At 46.7% G+C, this 21,725-nt stretch overlaps 1 protein-coding gene across 1 annotated transcript in view; it reads right to left on the bottom strand.

The window, feature by feature from the left end:
* UPF1 (UPF1 RNA helicase and ATPase) overlaps positions 1-21,725 on the bottom strand; it is a 443,827-nt gene that overhangs the window by 78,606 nt on the left and 343,496 nt on the right. The window contains 1 exon segment of the mRNA XM_029614488.1: positions 8,490-8,571. Coding sequence (XP_029470348.1) covers positions 8,490-8,571 — 82 coding nt within the window.

The following is a 21,725-nucleotide window of genomic DNA, read 5'->3' as shown; positions in this document are numbered from 1 at the left end:
AAAAAACATTTATTAAGAACAGAGCCCCAGGTACTGTTCCACAAGAACACGGTGAAGGGCGAAAGATATATTCCTCTGCTGAGAAATGAGAGGACACTCAAACCACTCACATCAGGTTCTGACTAGGAGTGCAGTCCTAGGTCAGTCCTGCAGCTGTGGAACACAACCTGTTGTGACCGCCCACACATACATACACCCCAACGCCCAGGTCATGAACGAGTAGATGTGAATCTGTTATTTACACTTTCAGATAATAGAAAGACCAGGGGGCATTCCATGAAATTAGCAAGTAGCACATTTAAGACTAATCGGAGAAAATTATTTTTCACTCAATGCACAATTAAGCTCTGGAATTTGTTGCCAGAGGACGTGGTTAGTGCAGTTAGTGCAGCTGGGTTCAAAAAAGGTTTGGATAAGTTCTTGCAGGAGAAGTCCATTAACCTTTATTAATCAAGTATGCTTAGGTAATAGCCACTGCTATCAATTGCATCAGTAGCATGGGATCTTCTTGGTGTTTGGGTACTCGCCAGGTTCTTGTGACCTGGTTTGGCCTCTGTTGGAAACAGGATGCTGGGCTTGATGGACCCTTGGTCTGACCCAGCATGGCAATTTCTTATGTTCTGCTGCGAAAGCATGCTGGGTGGACTCATGCTGTGGTATCCCATCCACAGATGGTGGCACACCCATTATCCTGAGCGCCGAGCTTATGGAAGAAATCCCATGCCCCAACAAGGACAGAGAACCACATGCATGAGTCTGTGGCTACACGCCGCCCCATAGCCAAGCATAGAGTGTGTAATTACACCTCCCCTGCCAGTGCTCCTCAGCACTATGCAGTACAGCCTGATGCGGAGGCTGAGACCATGCCGAAAGATGGAAGACCTCTAGTGTGGCTGAAAACTGCACAGCCAGGAGGAATACCGCCTGGCAGCAACTGAGGCCCTTGGATCAGATGCCTAATCTGTCCCAACAGTGAAAGCTGCGCATCAATGCCATAACAACTCCAGTGGAGAGGAGGGGCAGTGTGACGATGACGCCCCCAGCACCACTGGTGCTCTGGGTAAGGCATTGTGAAGGGTGGCGGTCTATGGCGTCGCCCCTTTCAGTAACAGAGAATGTTCTGGGAGGCGGGTCATCAAAACTGTGGTGGAACCGGCTCACCTGTGAGACCCACAGGGAACTGCAAAGACCCTGGCGAGCGCAGGTGCTTATGGAGGACTGCGGATTGTTCTGTGATCTATAAGCAGTTTGCAGGTAAATAGCTCCATTTCTGGCGCCACAGGTGCCTACAGACGTCGATCGTTGGGGGCCCCGACGACCGAAGGTATGGACCAAAGAAGCAACGGGCGTCTGCAGAGAGAGGCCCTGCAACCCCCCCGATAGGTCATCGATATTAAAAGGAACAGACGACCATTAGTGCCAAGAGCAATTTCCCTCAGCTCCCTGACTTATCCGGAGGTGTCGATGCTGTGAGCTTGATGGTCTCGCAAGTATTATGGCTGACTAGAGCCTCACTAGCGTCCATTAATATTGATGATGTGTGCATCTATGTGGGGCCCCCAACACTGGGATCATTGGCTGAAGGAGCAGTTCTGCACTTCCCAGTGCTCTGTAGTGTACACCATCCAGGAGCTATGAGGGCACCGAGCCACTGTGAACAGATGTACCAGCGCACAAGAGTGCCTCTAGTGGATGGCGACCCATGTGCTCGATCTGTAGGAGACCAAGAACCCCTGCCCCTCCAAGGGCTGCAGGAGTCATGAGGGGGCTTCACAGAGTCCTGGCAGTCTATGGCCACAGTGGCGACAAGGTTGCTCAATGGCGAATCCAATGCCTGGCTGGTGGGGCTCGAAGTAGTTGAGGTGGTAATGAGAGGCATCGGTGGTCCAAAGGCCTCTCTGGTGGCCCCACACCTTGATGGCCTCAAAGGCATCAATGGTATTGGGGCAGCACCGCATCGTGATGGCATTGAGGTCATGCTTGCACCTAGACGACTTAGTGGGGTCGACAGCATAGAGGGCTTGCCACCACTTCGACCTCACCAGCCCCTAGGGTGGCCGTGCACACACCTTGATGGATCAAGGCCATCATTGGCCTTGAGGGCATCAAGAGCACATCGGCATCAATGGTACCGCGGTCACCACAGCACTGAGTGCAGTGAGGTTACCGAGGCAACAAGAGCACAGACCGTGGCAAGTGCATTGAGGGCACTGTGCCAAGGGGTTGCATGCACCGTGGCATCGAGGCGTGGGCATCGACGGCACCGTGCCATCGAGTGAGCCGCGTCACGGCACCACGACCTCGATGCCTAAATCGATGCGAGATTCCAGTTCCATGGGTGTCTATGGCACTGAAGGCCACCATGGCATCTTGGGTGGTCATGCACCTCAACGCAACAAGGGTGACCCTGGACCTCGATGGCGTCAAGGGGACCATGGTACCCGAAGATGGTCCCCATCCCTGACGCGGTCCCGAAATTGATGCGTTGGACGAACTGTGCACTGGTCATGGCACCAAAGTGCAGCAGCAAGTTGCTAGCCCAGGCTCTGCTCACCCTCTCTCCCAGGGAGATTGCATTGCCAAGGTTGGCAAGCAGGAGGGGAGGCAAAGTCATCCAGGGCTCTCGCCCATGGAGACTAGGTCCTCGAGACGTGATGAGTTCTCCTCCCCACAGGAACTGTATGGTCCTCGATCCTTCCACAGTCTGAGTCCACCAATGCCAAGCGATCGGTGAACCGCTATGGAACTCCAGTCCGGGTAGAACTCAGGCGAGTCCCCAGGCTCAGCAGCTTACAAGGATCACCGATGGACTGCATAGTCTAGTCCTGTCAGCACCGTGGAAAAAAAAGAAAACAGAGTACAGAGAGGACACAAATACAAAAAACTGCAGGAACAGGGTTTTTTGGTTTTTTTTCGACTAACAGACTTTCAGGCTGCACAAGGGCATACCCACCATGTGGATGGAAGGCAGTTGGAAAAAAGAATGAACTACAAGAAAGAAGCTGCAGCTCTAGAAAAAATCTCTTACAAAACTGTAAGAGAGCAAAGCTGAATACTGTGAAAAACATTTTCTGATTTAAAAAAAAAAAAAAAAAAAAAAAAAGAGCACAAGCTCCTCAACCATGAGACAACAGATCCATGGAAAAGAAGAGACTGAGGGACTCTCCCGAGGGAACAGGGTGATGACTACAGCCTCACATGCTCAGTAGGGCATGATGAAAGCTCTAGAATCTTTGAGATCAGAATTCCGTGCCAGACTCCATTCGATGATGTCACCCATGTGTGCGGTCTACTATTCTGCTTGTCCTAGGAGAATGGGAGATTTCAATTACCCCAATATTGACTGGGTAAGTGAAACAACAGGGCATGCTAGAGAGATAAAGTTTCTGGATGGAATAAATGACAGTTTATGGAGCAAATGGTTCAGGAACCCATGAGAGAGTGAGCAATTTTAGATTTAAATGTCAGCGGAGCGCAGGATTTGGTGACAGAGGTAACGTGGTGGGGCTGCTTGGCAACAGTGATCATAAAATGGTCAAATTTGAATTAATGATAGGAAGGGGAACAGTAAGTAAATCCATGGCTCTAGCGCTAAACTTTCAAAAGGGAAACTCTGATAAAATAAGAAAAATAGTTAGAAAAAAACTGAAAGGTGCAGCTACAAAGTTAAAAAGTGTGCAACAGGCATGGACATTGTAAAAAAAAAAAACAAAAAAAAAAAAAAAACATCCTAGAAGCACAGTCCAGATGTACTCCACCCATTAAGAAAGGTGGAAGGAAGGCAAAACTGTTACCAGCATGGTTGAAAGGTGAGGTGAAAAAGGCTATTTTAGCCAAAAGATCTTCATTCAAAAATTGCAAGGATCCATCAGAAGAAAACAGGATAAAACAAAAGCACTGGCAAGTTAAATGTAAGACATTGATAAGACAGGCTAAGAGAGAATTTCGAAAGAATTTGGCCATAGAGGCAAAAACTCACAATAAAAACTTTAAAAAATATATCCGAAGCAGAAAGCCTGCCAGGGAGTCAGTAGGACCGCTGCATGATCAAAGGGTTAAAGGGGCACTTAGAGAAGATAAGGCAATCAGGGAAAGATTAAATGATTTCTTTGCTTGGGTGTTTACTGAAGAGGATGTTGGAGAGATACACATTCCAGAGAAGGTTTTCATGGGTGATGATTCAGATCAACAAAACCAAATCACGGTGAACCTGGAAGATGTGGTAAGCCTGATTGACAAACTGAAGAGTAGTAAATCACCTGGACCGAATGGTATACACCCCAGGTTTCTGAAATAAATAAAAAATGAAACTTCAGACCTATCATTAAAATCATCCAACGTACCTGAAGACTGGAATATGGCCAATGTAACCCCTATATTTAAAAAGGGATCCAGGGGTGATCTGGGAAAGTGCAATTGCTTACCTGTAACAGGTGTTTTCCTAGGACAGTAGGATGTTAGTCCTCACATGTGATTGACAACATCCGATGAAGCCCGGCATAGAAAACTTGTAAAAGTTTCTAGAAACTGGCAGACTGAGGCATGCTTAGTCTGCTGCTATTCACGCGTCCACGCGAGGTCCCCCTTCAGTCTCGTAATATAGCAAAAATGAGAGCGAGAAAAAAAAAATAACACAACAAACCGAAGGAGAGGCGGAAGGGATTCCTGAGGACTAACATCCTGCTATCCTAGGAAAACACCTGATACAGGTAAGCAACTTTGCTTTCTCCTAGGACAAGCAGGATGATAGTCCTCACCTGTGGGTGATTATAGAGCTCCAGACTGCCCCATTTGTCCAGGGAGACCCACAGTAGCCGAACAACGGGCAGAACACAACTACGGTGGCTAAGGGGAAAAACAGAGGGCAGTCTGGTCCAACAAAGAGCACGATAAGAGACAGTTGGGTCAGGACTGGAATAATTGCGCAGGACAGACTGACCGAAGGTGCTGTCCTGCCGACTATCCCTATCAAGGCAGTAGTGAGCAGCAAATGTATGGAGAGAACTCCAGGTTGCGGCCCTGCAAATTTCAGCGACAGGGACCGCATGCAGATGGGCCACCGACACCGCCATAGCCCGCTCAGAGTGAGCCTTCACGCTGTCAGCCAGCTGAAAGCCTGCCTGCTCATAGCAGAAAACAATGCAATCCGCTAGCCAGTTCAATAAGGTCTGCTTCCCCACCGCTGCTCCAAGTCTGTTAGGGACAAAAGGCTCAAAGAGGTGGGTTGACTGCCTATGGGCCGCTGTTAATCCAAATAGAAGGCGAGCAGTCCAGGGTGTGGAGAGGAAGTTTCCCTGGGTGGGAATGAGGCCTTGGAAAGAAGGTGGGCAGAATGATGGACTGATTGATATGGAAAGCAGTCACCACCTTAGGTAGAAATTTGGGATGCATACGCAGCACATGATCATGGAAGAACTTCGCGTAGGGAGCATAAGTAACCGGGTCCTAGATCTCACTGACTCTGCGAGCATAAGTGATCGCCACCAGGAACATGACTTTCCAGGTGAGGAACTTCAGGTCGCAGGACTTAAGAGGCTCGAATTGAGGCCGCATTGCCTTGCCAGGACAATGTTGAGATCCCACAGGGTAGCCAGAGGTCGCAGCAGGGGCTTTAGTTGGATGAGGCCCCGCATGAAGCGTCAGACTAAAGGCTGGACCAAAATGGGCGCACCAGCAACACCCTGGTGGTAGGTGCTGAGATGCATGCGGACCGAGCTGGTCTGGAGGCCCGACTCTGACAGATGCTGGAGATAATCCAGCAGGCGGGGTAGGGGACAGGAGAAAGGATCCAGTCCATGACCACCACACCAGTTGGAGAAACGCTTCCACTTCGAGCTGTAAGTCTTCCTGGTGGAAGGCTTCCAGGACTTAATCAAGACCCTGGCCACACCATTCGAGAGCTACAAAGGCTGAAGGATCATGCGCTCAACATCCATGTGGTGAGGGCCAGGGCCTGGAGATTTGGGTAGCGCAGGGTGCCCTGGTTCTGCGATATGAGGTCGGGCGCTGACCCCAGCGGGATAGGTGCACGCACTGGCAGGTCCTGTGGGGGGAGGGAACCATACCTGCCCTGGCCAGGAGGGTGCCACTAGGATCATGGTCCCCCCCTGTCCTTTTGGAGTTTCATCAGAGAGGAGCAGAATAGGGGGGTACGCATACAGGAGACCCTGCTCCCAGTGAAGAGAGAAGGCGTCGCAGGCCGGATGGCCCTTCCCCAGCATCAGGGAGCAGAATCTGCTCACCTTGTGATTGAGGGGAGAAGCGAATAGGTCCATGTTCAGCGTACCCTGTGGTGAAACAAGTCTGCTCCCACCGCAGGGTTCAGGGACCACTCGTGTGGCTGGAAGGACCGACTGAGGCGGTCCACCAGTATGTTGAGGTGACCTGGCAGGTAGGTGGGCCCGTAGATATATCCACCTGGAGAGGGCCCAATCCCAGACCTGCACTGCCTCCTGGCAGAGGAGGAACAAGTCAGTGCCACCCTGCTTGTTGATGTGCCACATCGCTACCTGGTCGTCCGTTCTGATGAGGATCACCTTGGAGGACAACCTGTCCTGGAAGGCCCACAAGGTGTACCAGATTGCCTGAAGCTCCAGAAAGTTTATCTGGCATCGAGCTTCGGCCGCAGTCCAGAGACCTTGAGTATGCAGGCCGTCCATGTGGGTCCCCCACCCCAGAGGAGAGGCATCGGTAGTGAAGGGCATCTGAGGCAGCGTGAGTTGAAAAGGGAGCCCGCTCTCCAAACTGTGGAAGGCTTCCTACCAGGCCAGGAGAAGCAGAAGGGGTGTCCATGACCGCAACCGGAGCCTCCAGATCCTGGGATGCTTGCTGCCGCTGGGACAACAAGGCCCACTGAGGGTTCCTCATGCGGAGGCGGGTAAAGAGGGTCACGTGGACAGATGCCAACATGTGGCCCAGCAGGCGGGCTGGTACCCTTTTGCTGTTGCAAACGAGAGTGGCCAGCAAGGTGAGGGAGACTGCCGGATCTTGGGCAGGAAGGCCTTTACCTGTGTCGTGTCCAACCTGGCGCCTATGAAGTCTAGCTGTGCAGACGGACAAAGATGTGACTTGGGGAAGTTGATGACAAATCCCAACGTCGGCAGGATCTGAACATAAGAAAATGCCATACTGGGTCAGACCAAGGGTCCATCAAGTCCAGCATCCTGTTTCCAACAGTGGCCAATCCAGGCAATCCAGGCCATAAGAACCTGGCAAGTACCCAAAAACTAAGTGTATTTCATGTTACCATTGCTAATGGCAGTGGCTATTCTCTAACAGGCCGAAACAGTAAGGATGCGGTAGAAAAAGTGCGGCAGTGCCGGGCGCCCGCTCGTTTGCCGCGCGCACAGTTCTGATCACATATTGCTCGTTACAGTATTTAAATGGCATGCAAAAGCAATCCGCGTCCAAGAAGCGCAATCCATTTTACTGTACAGAGCGCTATACAGCGCCTATACAGTATCCTGGGTGCGCTGGTACCTGTCATTTCAAATGACAGGTACCAGGAAGTGGATGGTTCTCCTACGCTCGGGCATCGGGGATTACCAGTCCTCTCTCCCCCCCCCCTCGCGAAGCAAGGCGCAGGGCGAAAATCGACTCGACATGTTATTAAAGCAAATCGAAATTGTAACAAAAGTAAACTTACTGCATGCTTCCAGCAGCCCCAGTCCTCTCTCCCCTTCTCCCGAGGCACCCACCGCGGCTCCCCTGCCTCCTGGGGGCAGCCGGCAGCGAAGGCGGCTTCCAGCAGCCCCGCCGGCGAAGGTGCATGAACGCACATCCAATTTGGGCGCTCAAGCAGCGAAGGCGCATGAGTGCACGCCGTGACCTGAGCGCCTGGATGGGCGTCCGAGGTGAGCTTAATAGTCCTCCAAGAACTTATCCAATCCTTTTTTAAACACAGCTATACTAACTGCACTAACCACATCCTCTGGCAACAAATTCCAGAGTTTAATTGTGCGTTGAGTAAAAAAGAACTTTCTCAGATTAGTTTTAAATGTGCCCCATGCTAACTTCATGAAGTGCCCCCTAGTCTTTCTACTATCCGAAAGAGTAAATAACCGATTCACATCTACCCGTTCTAGACCTCTCATGATTTTAAACATCTCTATCATATCCCCCCTCAGCAGTCTCTTCTCCAAGCTGAAAAGTCTAACCTCTTTAGTCTTTCCTCATAGGATGGAGTCAGTTTTCTCTGACTCCATCTGCTGGAAGGGGGATATAACCCACTGTCTGGACTGATCCGGGTATGTACAGGGAATGTGTGAAATCATTCAAAACATTGTCAGAGGATATCTCAAAGTTTTGGTAGGAAAACACTAAGTGCTTCAGTTTCAAATCTACTTTGTTTCTTAATTACGTTTTGTTATTTTAATGGTTCTTTTTCAAAGGAGAGGAGGTTCTGGGTTCCAGCAATGCTATTTACTCTTGCAGACGGGCTACAGAAAGCAAACTATCATCGACCCAGGATTGACATTTTGCTTCCTTACCTTGGCTGCTGCGATCATACACAGATCCGGGGATAATGGCTTCTCGAGCATCATACATGGCAGTGGTCATGAAGCGGGCACCCTAGAAACGTGAGACAATTACAATACAGTCTTGCATTATAAGAAATACCAATACCCAAGAACAAGCAAAATTGCTTACCTTGTAATAGGTGTTATCCCAGGACAGCAGAATGTAGTCCTCACATATGGGTGACATCACTGATGGAGCCCTATTGCGGGAAAACTTTCTGTCAAAGTCTCTAGAAACTTTTGACTGGCCCTGCGAGGCCACTGAGCATGCCCAGCATGCCATGATATTCTCCCCCACAGGGGGAGAATGTATGCAATAAGCTTTAGAATGTATGCAATAAGCTTTAGCAAAAATAAAATAAAAGGTTAACATACCCAACTCCACGGGGTGGCGGGTGGGTTCTGTGAGGACTACATCCTGCTGTCCTGGGATAACACGTATTACAAGGTAAGCAATTTTGCTTTATCCCAGGACAAGCAGGATGCTAGTCCTCACATATGGGTGATTAGCAAGCTATAGGCTGAGTCATTTTGTAGTGAAGCAACATTGCAGTATTGTTGTTGAAAATAAGTCAGCCGAATATCACAGCAGGTTGGATGCAGTAGGAGTTGGGATTAAACTGGAAACAAGTTCTTTAAGACAGATTGTCCATAGGCTGAATCTTGTCGTCCCTGTTTGTCCAAACAGTAATGAGCTGCAAAGGTGTGAAGAGAACTCCATGTTGCTGCTTTACATATGTCAAGAATTAGCACTGAACGATAGTGTGCTACTGAGGTTGACATTGCTCTTACTGAGTGCGCCTTTACTCGCCCTTGGAGAGGAAGGCCTGCTTTTTCATAGCAAAGCTGTATGCAATCTGCTAGCCAGTTGGAGAGAGTATGTTTACCCACTGTTTTACCCGTTTTGTTTGGATCATAAGATACAAAGAGTTGAGTGGATTTCCTGTGGACTGCAGTGGGGTCTAAGTAAAATGCTAGCGCACACTTACAGTCCAAGGTGTGTAAAGCCCGTTCTCCTTGGTGAGAATGAGGCCGTGGAAAGAATGTGGGTAAAACTATGGATTGGTTCAAGTGGAATTCCGTAACTACCTTGGAAAGGAATTTTGGATGTGTACGGAGAACCACTCTGTCATATAGGAATTTTGTGTAGGGTGAGTACGTGACAAGTGCTTGTAACTCACTAACCCTTCTAGCTGATGTAATGGCTATGAGGAAGATAGTCTTCCATGTGAGAAATTTAAGATCACAGGAATTCATGGGTTCGAAAGGAGAACGCATGAGTCTTGTTAAGACCAGATTCAGGTCCCATTCTGTGACTGGCGGCCGGACTGATGGTTTAAGTTGAGTTAAACCTCTCATAAACCTACTGACAAGAGGTTGTATGGATATTGGTGCATCTCCCATCTTGTTATGGTAAGCTGAGATCGCACTCAAGTGTACTCTTACAGATGAAGTCTGGAGACCAGAGCCTGAAAGATGGTATAAGTAGTATAGTAGAGAAGTAGTGGGGCAGGTGAAAGGATCAATATTCTTTTGCCTGCACCACAAAGTAATTCTTTTCCATTTGGAATAATAGTTCTTTCGCGTGAAGGTTTACATGAAGCTATAAGCACTTGAGAGACACTGGATGAAAGACTGAGTGGTTGTAAGATCAAGCTTTCAACATCCATGCTGTCAGGGATAGGGATTGAAGGTTGGGATGGTGCAACCAACCCTGATCCTGAGTTATGAGAGTGGGAGCTAAACCCAGGCGAATGGGATCCCTGATCGAGAGGTCTAGAAGTATGGGAAACCATACTTGTCGAGGCCAATACGGGGCTATGAGAATCATGGTCCCCTTGTCCTGTTGTAGCTTCACTAGAGTTTTGGTTATGAGCGGTATTGGAGGATATGCGTGTAGAAGGCCTAAGTTCCAAGAGTGAGCAAAGGCGTCCTTGGCTGGCTGGTTTTTCTGTTTTTGCAGAGAACAGAATTTGTCCACTTTGTGATTCAGATGTGATGCAAAGAGATCTATTGTTGGTTGCCCCCCAACGTTGAAATATCCTGGTCACTACTGTGGGATCCAGGGACCATTCGTGTGGTTGGAACTAACGACTGAGTCGATCCGCCACTACACTGTGAATGCCTGCCAGATAAGTGGCCCAGAGAAACACTGAGTGTGTCAGGGCCCAGTCCCAAATCTGTGCAACTTCTTGACAAAGGAGATACGAGCCCGTACCTCCCTGTTTGTTGATGTACCACATGGCTACTGTGTTGTCTGTTTGGATCAAAACAGTCTTGTGCAAAAGGCAGTCCTTGAACGCATGCAGAGCATAACGTATAGCTCGAAGTTCCAGGAAATTTATTTGAAATGTTGCTTCCAGCTGTGTCCAAGTCCCCTGGGTTTGGAGATTGTCTATGTGAGCTCCCCAACCCAAGGTGGATGCATCTGTAGTTAACGTTATCTGCGGAACAGGTTGCTGGAAGGGTAGGCCTTTGCACAAGTTGTCCTTGGTCGCCCACCATAGTAGAGATGAACGTAGCTGGTGGGTAACCTGAATTGGAGAATGTAGTGGTTGAATGGCTTGGATCCACTGTGATCGTAAAGTCCATTGGGTGACTCTCATGGCGAGCCATGCCATAGGAGTGACGTGAACTGTGGAGGCCATGTGGCCCAGTAAAGTTAGAAACTGATGAGCTGTTGCTTGTTTCTTTGAGAGTAGCGAGTTTGCCAAAAGGTAAAGTGTGTTTGCACGGTCCTCGGGTAGAAAAGCCCTTGAGAGGATGGTGTTCAATTCTGCTCCTATGAATTGAAGCAGGTAAGATGGAGTAAGATGGGACTTTTGATAATTGATGAGAAAACCCATCGAATGGAGTACAGTAATTGTTTGATTGAGAGAAGTGAGAGCTCCTTGTAGAGATTGACTTCTGATGAGCCAGTCATCTAGATACGGAAAAACATGGACACTTTCTTTGTGCAAATGTGCTGCTATTACTGCTAGACATTTGATGAAGACTCTGGGAGCAGAGGCAAGGCCGAATGGCAGTACTCTGTATTGGAAATGTTGATGACCCACCATGAAGCGCAGGTACTTGCGATGAGGAGGGAAGATGGGTATGTGAGCGTAAGCGTCTTGTAGATCCAGAGAACAAAGCCAATCTCCTGTTTGAAGAAGTGGAAGCATGGTGCCTAGAGAAGCCATCCTGAACTTTTCTTTCTTTAGAAATTTGATGAGATTTCTGAAGTATAGGATGGGACCAAGGACTCCGGTTATCTTTGGAATGATGAAATAACGGGAATAGAATCCTCTGCCCCTTTGAGACCAGGGTACCAGCTCTACAGCCCTGGCTTTCAGAAGGGTGGATAATTCTACTTGCAAATGAAGTACGTGATTTTCGTTGATATGGAAATGGCTTGGAGGAAAATCGGTGGGAATCGAGAGGAAATTGAGTTGGTATCCTCGAGATATTATTGCCAGTACCCATTGGTCTGATGTTATTGGTATCCAATTGTTGTAAAATTTGGATATCCGGCCTCCTACTGGAAGGTCTGGCTGAGGGTTGGAGAGGTGGCTGTGTTCTCTGGAAGTGGTCTCAAAAACCAGTAGGAGGCCCAGTCTGAAGTGCAGGTTGAGGCCTAGCCGCCCTCGGCTGTCTTGGTTGCGGTCTTTGTTGAGTTCTAGAAGGCATAAGCTCTAGATGTAGGAGGATAGTACCTCCTTTGTCTATAAAAAGGTCTTCTAGCTTCTTTTAAGAACATAAGAACATGCCATACTGGGTCAGACCAAGGGTCCATCAAGCCCAGCATCCTGTCTCCAACAGTGGCCAATCCAGGCCATAAGAACCTGGCAAGTACCCAAAAACTAAGTCTATTCCATGTTACCGTTGCTAATGGCAGTGGCTATTCTCTAAGTGAACTTAATAGCAGGTAATAGACTTCTCCTCCAAGAACTTATCCAATCCTTTTTTAAACACAGCTATACTAACTGCACTAACCACATCCTCTGGCAACAAATTCCAGAGTTTAATTGTACGTTGAGTAAAAAAGAACTTCCTCTGATTAGTTTTAAATGTGCCACATGCTAACTTCATGGAGTGCTCCCTAGTCTTTCTATTATCCGAAAGAGTAAATAGCTGATTCACATCTACCCGTTCTAGACCTCTCATGATTTTAAACACCTCTATCATATCCCCCCTCAGCCGTGTCTTCTCCAAACTGAAAAGTCCTAACCTCTTCAGTCTTTCCTCATAGGGGAGCTGTTCCATTCCCCTTATTTTGGTAGCCCTTCTCTGTACCTTCTCCATCGCAATTATATCTTTTTTGAGATGCGGCGACCAGAATTGTACACAGTATTCAAGGTGCGGTCTCACCATGGAGCGATAGAGGCATTATGATATTTTCCGTTTTATTCACCATTCCCTTTCTAATAATTCCCAACATTCTGTTTGCTTTTTTGACTGCCGCAGCACACTGAACCGACGATTTCAATGTGTTATCCACTATGACGTCTAGATATCTTTCTTGGGTTGTAGCACCTAATATGGAACACCAACATTGCATAACTATAGCATGGTTTATTTTTCCCTATATGCATCACCTTGCACTTATCCACATTAAATTTCATCTGCCATTTGGATGCCCAATTTTCCAGTCTCACAAGGTGTTCCTGTAATTTATCACAATCTGCTTGTGATTTAACTACACTGAACAATTTTGTGTCATCTGCAAATTTGATTATCTCACTCATCGTATTTCTTTCCAGATCATTTATAAATATATTGAAAAGTAAGGGTCCCAATACAGATCCCTGAGGCACTCCACTGTCCACTCCCTTCCACTGAGAAAATTGTCCATTTAATCCTACTCTGTTTCCTGTCTTTTAGCCAGTTTGTAATCCACAAAAGGACATCACCACCTATCCCATGACTTTTTACTTTTCCTAGAAGCCTCTCATGAGGAACTTTGTCAAACGCCTTCTGAAAATCCAAGTATACTACATCTACCGGTTCACCTTTATCCACATGTTTATTAACTCCTTCAAAAAAGTGAAGCAGATTTGTGAGGCAAGACTTGCCCTGGGTAAAGCCATGCTGACTTTGTTCCATTAAACCATGTCTTTCTATATGTTCTGTGATTTTGATGTTTAGAACACTTTCCACTATTTTTCCTGGCACTGAAGTCAGGCTAACCGGTCTGTAGTTTCCCGGATCGCCCCCTTTTTAAATATTGGGGTTACATTTGCTATCCTCCAGTCTTCAGGTACAATGGATGATTTTAATGATAGGTTACAAATTTTTACTAATAGGTCTGAAATTTCATATTTTTTAGTTCCTTCAGAACTCTGGAGTGTATACCATCTGGTCCAGGTGATTTACTACTGTTCAGTTTGTCAATCAGGTCTACCACATCTTCTAGGTTCACCGTGATTTGATTCAGTCCATCTGAATCATTACCCATGAAAACCTTCTCCGGTACGGGTACCTCCCCAATATCCTCTTCAGTAAACACCGAAGCAAAATCATTTAATCTTTCCGCGATGGCCTTATCTTCTCTAATTGCCCCTTTAACTCCTCGATCATCTAATGGTCCAACTGACTCCCTCACAGGCTTTCTGCTTCGGATATATTTTAAAAAGTTTTTACTGTGAGTTTCTGCCTCTACGGCTAACTTTTTTTCAAATTCTCTCTTAGCTTGTCTTATCAATGTCTTACATTTAACTTGCCAACATTTATGTTTTATCCTATTTTCTTCTGCTGGATCCTTCTTCCAATTTTTGAATGAAGATCTTTTGGCTAAAATAGCTTCTTTCACCTTCCCTTTTAACCATGCTGGTAATCATTTTGCCTTTTTTCCACCTTTCTTAATGTGTGGAATACAGCTGGACTGTGCTCATAGAATGGTATTTTTTAACAATGACCACGCCTCTTGGACATTTTTTACTCTTGTAGCTGCTCCTTTCAGTTTTTTTCTAACAATTTTTCTCATTTTATCAAAGTTTCCCTTTTGAAAGTTTAGCACGAGAGCCGTGGATTTGCACACTGTTCCTCTTCCAGTCACTAAATCAAATTTGATCATATTATGATCACAATTGCCAAGCGGCCCCACCAACGTTACCTCTCTTACCAAGGCCTGTGCTCCATTGAGAATTAGGTCTAAAATTGCTCCCTCTCTTGTCGGTTCCTGAACCAATTGCTCCATAAAGCTATCATTTATTCCATCCAGGAACGTTCTCTCTCTAGCGTGTCCCGATGATACATGTACCCAGTCAATATTGGGATAATTGAAGTCTGGCAAACAACCAAAATAGTAATGAAGCAAACCTTGCACATCAGCAAGTAACCAATAATAACGGTGCAGGGACAAATCTTCAATTCCACAATTTCTAATATTTATTATATTTGATGATTCAAAGATGAAACAGGCAACTCCACAGATCCAACATATTCATTTATACAGCGTCCCCCGACACGGTCCCGTGTTTCGTGGTCCAGTGCAAGGGGCACTGGACCGCAATATTATTACCAATAGGGAAGGTAAATTTTTGCTGACATCCCATCCTATTATGCCGGTGTTTTACACCCTCCCTAAAATTCATAAGACCTTGCATCATCCCCCCGGTCGACCGATTGTTTCGGGCATTGGCTCCCTCCTGGAGCCTTTATCTAAATTTGTAGATGTTTTCTTGAAGCCATTTGTACCGAAGATTAAATCATTTGTGAGGGACTCTGCTCACCTGATTTCTATTTTGGATGAACTGCCTGTACCAACGGGCAGGTTCTTCTTTGTGACGTTAGATGTCATATCTCTATACTCCAATATCCCTCAGAGGGAAGCCCTCCGGGTGATTGAAAACGTTTTAAATTCACGTCCTGTGCCTTACCGTATCCCCATGTCTTTTTTGTTAAAACTCGCGGAATTGGCCTTGACAAGAAACTTTTTTCGTTTTGACAATATCCACTACCAGCAGATTAAAGGCACAGCAACGGGGGCTACGATGGCCCCCAGCCTCGCTTGCCTGTATATGGACAATTTTGAGTCCTCTTTGATTTATCCGTCAGAATGGTTTTCCTTTATTCCCTTGTGGTTGCGTTATATAGACGACGTGCTTTTGTTATGGGTGGGCACGGATATCCAGTTTTATATGTTTTTGGACTGGTTAAACTCCTTGAACTCTCACTTACAGTTTAATTTCTGTATCCACCCGTCTGAAATAGTTTTTTTTTTAGACATTCTGATTTCGAGAAGGGAGGGCCAATTTGTTACCACTCTTTACAGGAAGGATACTGACCGGAATACGTTGCTAGCTTATTCGAGTTGTCATCCAAGGGTCCTTCGTGATAATATTCCCACCGGGCAATTTCTACGGCTACGGAGACTGTGCACCTCTCGTTCTGAGTTTTTGAATCAAGCACAAAGTATGACTGAAAGATTCATACAGAGGGGTTATCCGGCCCGGGTAGTTAAAAGGGCTTTTAAACGAGCCCTTTATTCAAATAGGGAGTGGCTTTTCCTCCCCTCGGGGGAGTCAGAAAAAGATGTCAGCTTCAATTGTATTCTCCCGTTTTCTACTGTGGGAAAATCGATTGCAGATATGATACGTAGACATTGGAATGCACTGTCATTATCCAATGTCTTTCGGGGCCCTCTCCGCTTCACGTTCCGGAGAGGTAAAAATCTCCATGATCAACTTGTACATGCTAATTTCTTGAGGCACCAGAAAGAGGTTGTGGAAGGGGCTCACGGTCCTTGTGGGCACTGCACTATGTGCGAGCACACCTCTGCTGTATTTAAATCACTGTATTTAAACATCCAAAAACTGAGCGTAGTTTTTGCCTACGATCAAAGTCTGACTGCACAACTAGAGGGGTGGTGTACATAGTGCAGTGCCCCTGCCCCCTTATATATGTTGGAAAGACTATCAGAATGGTCAAGACAAGGATGTCTGAACACTGTTCCAATATACGACACCTTAGAATGGATGAACTCCTAGTTACACATTGGTCCCAGTTTAACCATTCCATCTCTGACCTCTTCTTCACCGTGCTTGAGGTGGTCTCCCCTCCGTCAAGGGGAGGGGATTTCTCAGAGGTACTTGGAAGAAGAGAGCAAAGATGGATTTACATTTTGGATACAGTTAGCCCGGGTGGCCTCAACAAGGAGATCGAGTGGCACTTATTTAGTTGATGGGTGCTCAGTGATGATTGGTTGAAGGATCTCGAGAGGGATCTTGGTTTCGCGCCAATTTTTGCTTTAAAAGTTTGTCAGTCTGAGGGCGCTCGTGCTCCATGACAGCTGGAAATGGTATGTACCTTAGTTTGAATGGTCTGTGTAAAGTAGCGCATGCTTATATTCCTCCTCAATTTTATCTTTTATTTACAGAACCTTTAAATACTTGTGGTCCCTCCCGATGCAGCCACCGCGAAACACGGGACCGAGTCAGGGGACGCTGTATAAATGAATATGTTGGATCTGTGGAGTTGCCTGTTTCATCTTTGAATCATCAAATATAATAAATATTAGAAATTGTGGAATTGAAGATTTGTCCCTGCACCGTTATTATTGGATAATTGAAGTCTCCCATTATTACTGCACTACTAATTTGGTTAGCTTTCCTAATTTCTCTTAGCATTTCACTGTCCATCTCATCATCTTGACCAGGTGGACGGTAGTATACTTCTATCACTATAGTCTTCCCCAACACACAAGGGATTTCTACCCATAAAGATTCAATTTTGTATTTAGTCTCATGCAGGATGTTTATCCTGTTGGACTCTATGCCATCCCGGACATAAAGCGCCACACCGCCTCCCGGGTGCTCCTCTCTGTCATTGCGATATAATTTGTAACCCGATATAGCACTGTCCCATTGGTTATCCTCTTTCCACCATGTCTCTGAGATGCCAATTAAGTCTAGGTCATCATTCAATGCTATACATTCTAATTCTCCCATCTTACTTCTTAGACTTCTGGCATTTGCATACAAACATTTCAAAGTTTGTTTTTTGTTTGTATTTTCATTCTGCTTTTTAATTGATAGGGATAAGTTAGAATTTTTTAGCTCAGGTGAGTTTTTAGTTAGGGGCACTTGGACTACTTTTCTTATTATTGGAACCTCACTGTCGGGATGCCCTAATTCTAATGCATCATTAGTATCCTTTGAAGATACCTCTCTCCGAACCATGCGCTGCTGAGCGACTGTCGGCTTTCCCCTTTGTTCTAGTTTAAAAGCTGCTCTATCTCCTTTTTAAAGGTTAGCACCAGCAGTCTGGTTCCACCCTGGTTAAGGTGGAGCCCATCCCTTCGGAAGAGACTCCCCCTTCCCCAAAAGGTTCCCCAGTTCCTAACAAAACTGAATCCCTCTTCCTTGCACCATCATCTCATCCACACATTGAGACTCCGAGCTCTGCCTGCCTCTGGTGACCTGAGCGTGGAACAGGGAGCATTTCAGAGAATGCTACCCTGGAGGTTCTGGATTTAAGCTTTCTACCTAAGAGCCTAAATTTGGCTTCCAGAACCTCCCTCCCACATTTTCTTATGTCGTTGGTGCCCACATGTACCACGGCAGCCGGCTCCTCCCTAGCACGGTCTAAAATCCAATCTAGGTGACGCATGAGGTCCGCCAACTTCGCACCTTTGTTGAGGCCTACGTCCAGAGTGCGTAGGGGGATCTTGTGGAAGTGAGGAAAGCTGTCTCAGGGATTCAGTGTGTTCCTTTAGTTGAGCCACTGCATCCTGGACCTTGGATCCAAAAACGTTATCTCCCAAGGGAGATCTACTAATTTATCTTGGTCCTCAGGTCTAAGGTCCGAGGCCTTAAGCCATGCCCATCTTCTGGCACCGATTCCTGATGCAGCTACCCTGGAAGCTGTCTCGAATCCGTCATAGGTCGCACGGACCTCATGTTTTCCTGCCTCCAAACCCTTGTGAATGATGGTCTGGGCTGCTTCTTGGTATTGAGATGGAATAGATGGAACAAAGTCTTGCATTTGTTTCCACAAATCTCTTTGATATTGGGTCATGTAGAGTTGGTATGAAGAGATTCTAGAATTCAACATGGCCTCTTGGTAGACCTTACGACCCAGGGAATCTAAAAACCTGTGATCGTTACCTGGGGAATTCGACGAATGTGGTCTAATTCTTTTTGATCTTTTTTGTGCCGACTCCACCACTACTGAGTGGTGAGGAAGCTGCGACTTTTGATAACCAGGAGCAGATTGCACCAAATATGTACTGACCATTTGCTTATTGACAGCTGGCACAGAGCAGGGATGTTCCCAAATACGATGTTGCAAGTCTAGGAGAACATCATGCACTGGTATTGCTACCACTTGTTTTGGAGGGTCTACAAATTGAAGTACCTCCAGGGTTTGTTGCCTGGTATCCTGCTCTGTGACTAATTTGAAAGGAATGGTGTCAGCCATCTCCCGGACAAAAGTTGTGAAAGTAAAATCTTCTGGCGGAGATTTCTTTCGTGGATCTGGTGGAGATAGATCAGACATAAAATCCTCAGATGAAGTTTCTGAATTTGTGTCACTCCAAGTGTCATATCCTTGGGCTTGCTGAGAAGTTGTTGAAGTCTTAGGTGGTGGAGGAATGCCAGAAGGTCCTGGCAATGAATCTTCAGGATATGACTCCTCAAGATGCTCTTCCCTTGGATTAGAGGGGAGAGAATCAAATAAATCCTGATATCTTTTCATTATTATTTGATGTAGTGCTGACTCTCCGTGACCTGGATCCCCAGGAAGGAGTGGCACCGATGGTGAAGGCTTCGAGATCGAAGATGGCACTAATGCCTTCCTTGGACGCTTCGAAGTCACCGTAGTTGTTTTCGCTTTAGCGCCTGGCATCGGTGCCGGAACCGACAGGGTCATAGACATCGGCACGGTGACTGGTAAAAGCGAAGTCACCGACATTGGCATCGATGTTGCCCCCGGCATCGATGATGTCACCGGGATCAGCAGAATCGCCGGCATCGGCACGGTCGCCGGAATTTGTTCTTTCAGGGCCTGGAGCACCGCCTGCCTTATCAAAGTGGACAAATCCTGCGATACAGCTGGGATAGATAGAGTAGCTGTAGGCGGTGGAGGAGTGGATAATACCTCATGCGATGGTTGTGTGGGTTGCCCCAATGTTGTAGGCCCTGACGGTGGCGGAGTTTCCTTATCTTTTTGCCGCTTTGCGCTCGGTTCTCCCGGGGAGTTAACGCTGGTGTCGGTGCATGTCGGTGTCGATGCCTATGTTTGATTACTGATCTTATCGACGCCATCCACGGTGATGCCTGATCACCCGATCCCCCCAGACGTTTTTTCAGCAAGACCTTTTTGGAAACTCCTGCTGGGGACGATTTCGTTGATGTCGAAGGGGAAGGAAGGAGTTGAAGGTGAAAGAGGTGTTCCATTTTCGCCTGTCTAATTTTCCTTCCTTTTGGAGTCATTTCTGCACACTGTTGGCAGGAGGAGACATCATGTTTTTCGCCTAAGCAGAGAACACACTCAAGGTGTTGGTCTGTGATAGACATAGTCCGATTGCAAATCGGGCATTTTTTAAAGCCAGAAATCATTTTTTTCACCGACAGCCGTCGATGAAAAAAGGGAGAAATTTTCTGAGAGAAAGGAAGTTTTTACTTACAGTAAAAATGAGACCAAATTCTCACCGTCCAGTGGAAAAAAGAGAGATCCCTTATGGGAGAGATAATTTGAAAAATAATGACTTTTTCAGTCAGGAATGTGTGAGGAAAACTCACAGGACTCCTATCTCCGCGATGCTTGCAGCAGCACGGAAAAACGAAGACTGAAGAGAGACCCCTGTGGCAGAGAATATCATGGCATGCTGGGCATGCTCAGTGGCCTCACAGGGCCAGTCAAAAGTTTCTAAAAACGTTGACAGAAAGTTTTCCCGCAATAGGGCACTGTCAGTGACGTCACCCACATGTGAGGACTAGCATCCTGCTTGTCCTGGGATAAACATTTTTCCTTCTTCGTACACAAAATATTCAGTTATAAACACTACTGAAATATAAATATCTGGTCTTGGTTCCTACATTCTACAATCATGATAAATGTGTGCTTTTAAATAAGACAAAGTTGATTGCTAGTGCTCACTGAAGCAAATCTACGGATCACGCTGGGGGATAAAGGAGGTAGTTACTCCTCTTTGCATTAAGAAAAATACATGTGAGAAAAATTCCTTTGAAAACTAATGATTTTCAAAGGAATTACACAAAGCAATAATGCTTTATAATGTTTTCTAAAACAAAAATTGGTTTCCTCTTCATAAAGCCAGACCAGTCCAGACATGGGTTTATGCTCCTCTAACAGCAGATGGGGAAAGAACAGGCTTGATGACATCACCCCTTTTAGGATCATGCGCTGACCTCAGCCTGCCAGTATTGTTTCTCCAGCAGAAAGCAGGCAAGCATGCCCATACTGAGAGCTGAGGCCTTATCTAGGTACATTGAAGAGGAATTCCAGAGAAGATTTGGCTGCTTCCTGAGGGGTAGTCCTTAGGGGCTGATCTTCCCCTGGTTGACAAGGACTTCCATACCTGGAAAGGAGGATGCTTTGGTTCTGGGCTGAATGTCTGATCTGCTCCTCTCTTCCCCTTTGTTTTCCCTTTGGGTTGCCCCTCCACAAACATTCCCTCTCTGTTTTGTTTTTTTTTGGGGGGGGGGTTAAGTTTTCTGGCTTGCTCTGGTGCCTGTCTAGTCTAGTGGGGAAAAAAAAATAAAAGTGTGCAAGCAGAAGTAAGAACAGCTGTGATTGGAGCATCTGTAGGGTGAGAGAGGCTACTAGACACCACCTGGAGCCATTTGGTGCCATGGCAGGGAAGGGAGGGGCCCCATCATAGGACAAGATGAGTGAGGTATACGAAATGGTTTTTACAGCACAGGCGGTTCTGCTAGGCTAGTACTGGGGTAAGTTTTCTTTTGTGCCAGCACTATGTGGAGGTGGTGGGAGGAACAAACATCAAGAAGCCGTGGTTCAAGGATTCCACAGCGGTGGGCCCAACTGAAGAATGTTCCCACTAGTGTAACAGCTAAGGTGGGAAGAGCAGCCATTTTGGGCTGTATGGCACAGAGATGACAGAAATGGGCCTACTGCTTGATTCCCAGCAGTTGCAGGAAACACCTGAGTTTATCGGGGTCCGTACCGAAGCTGGGAGGGGCTCCTTCCTATGTTATTCTTGGAACATCACTTGCTTCTGCAATGGTGGCTCCCTCCCTCTTA

Source organism: Rhinatrema bivittatum, chromosome 8, assembly GCF_901001135.1.
Source record: "Rhinatrema bivittatum chromosome 8, aRhiBiv1.1, whole genome shotgun sequence".
Classification (NCBI taxonomy): Eukaryota; Metazoa; Chordata; class Amphibia; order Gymnophiona; family Rhinatrematidae; genus Rhinatrema; species Rhinatrema bivittatum.
This window is presented reverse-complemented; position numbering and strand designations above follow the sequence as displayed.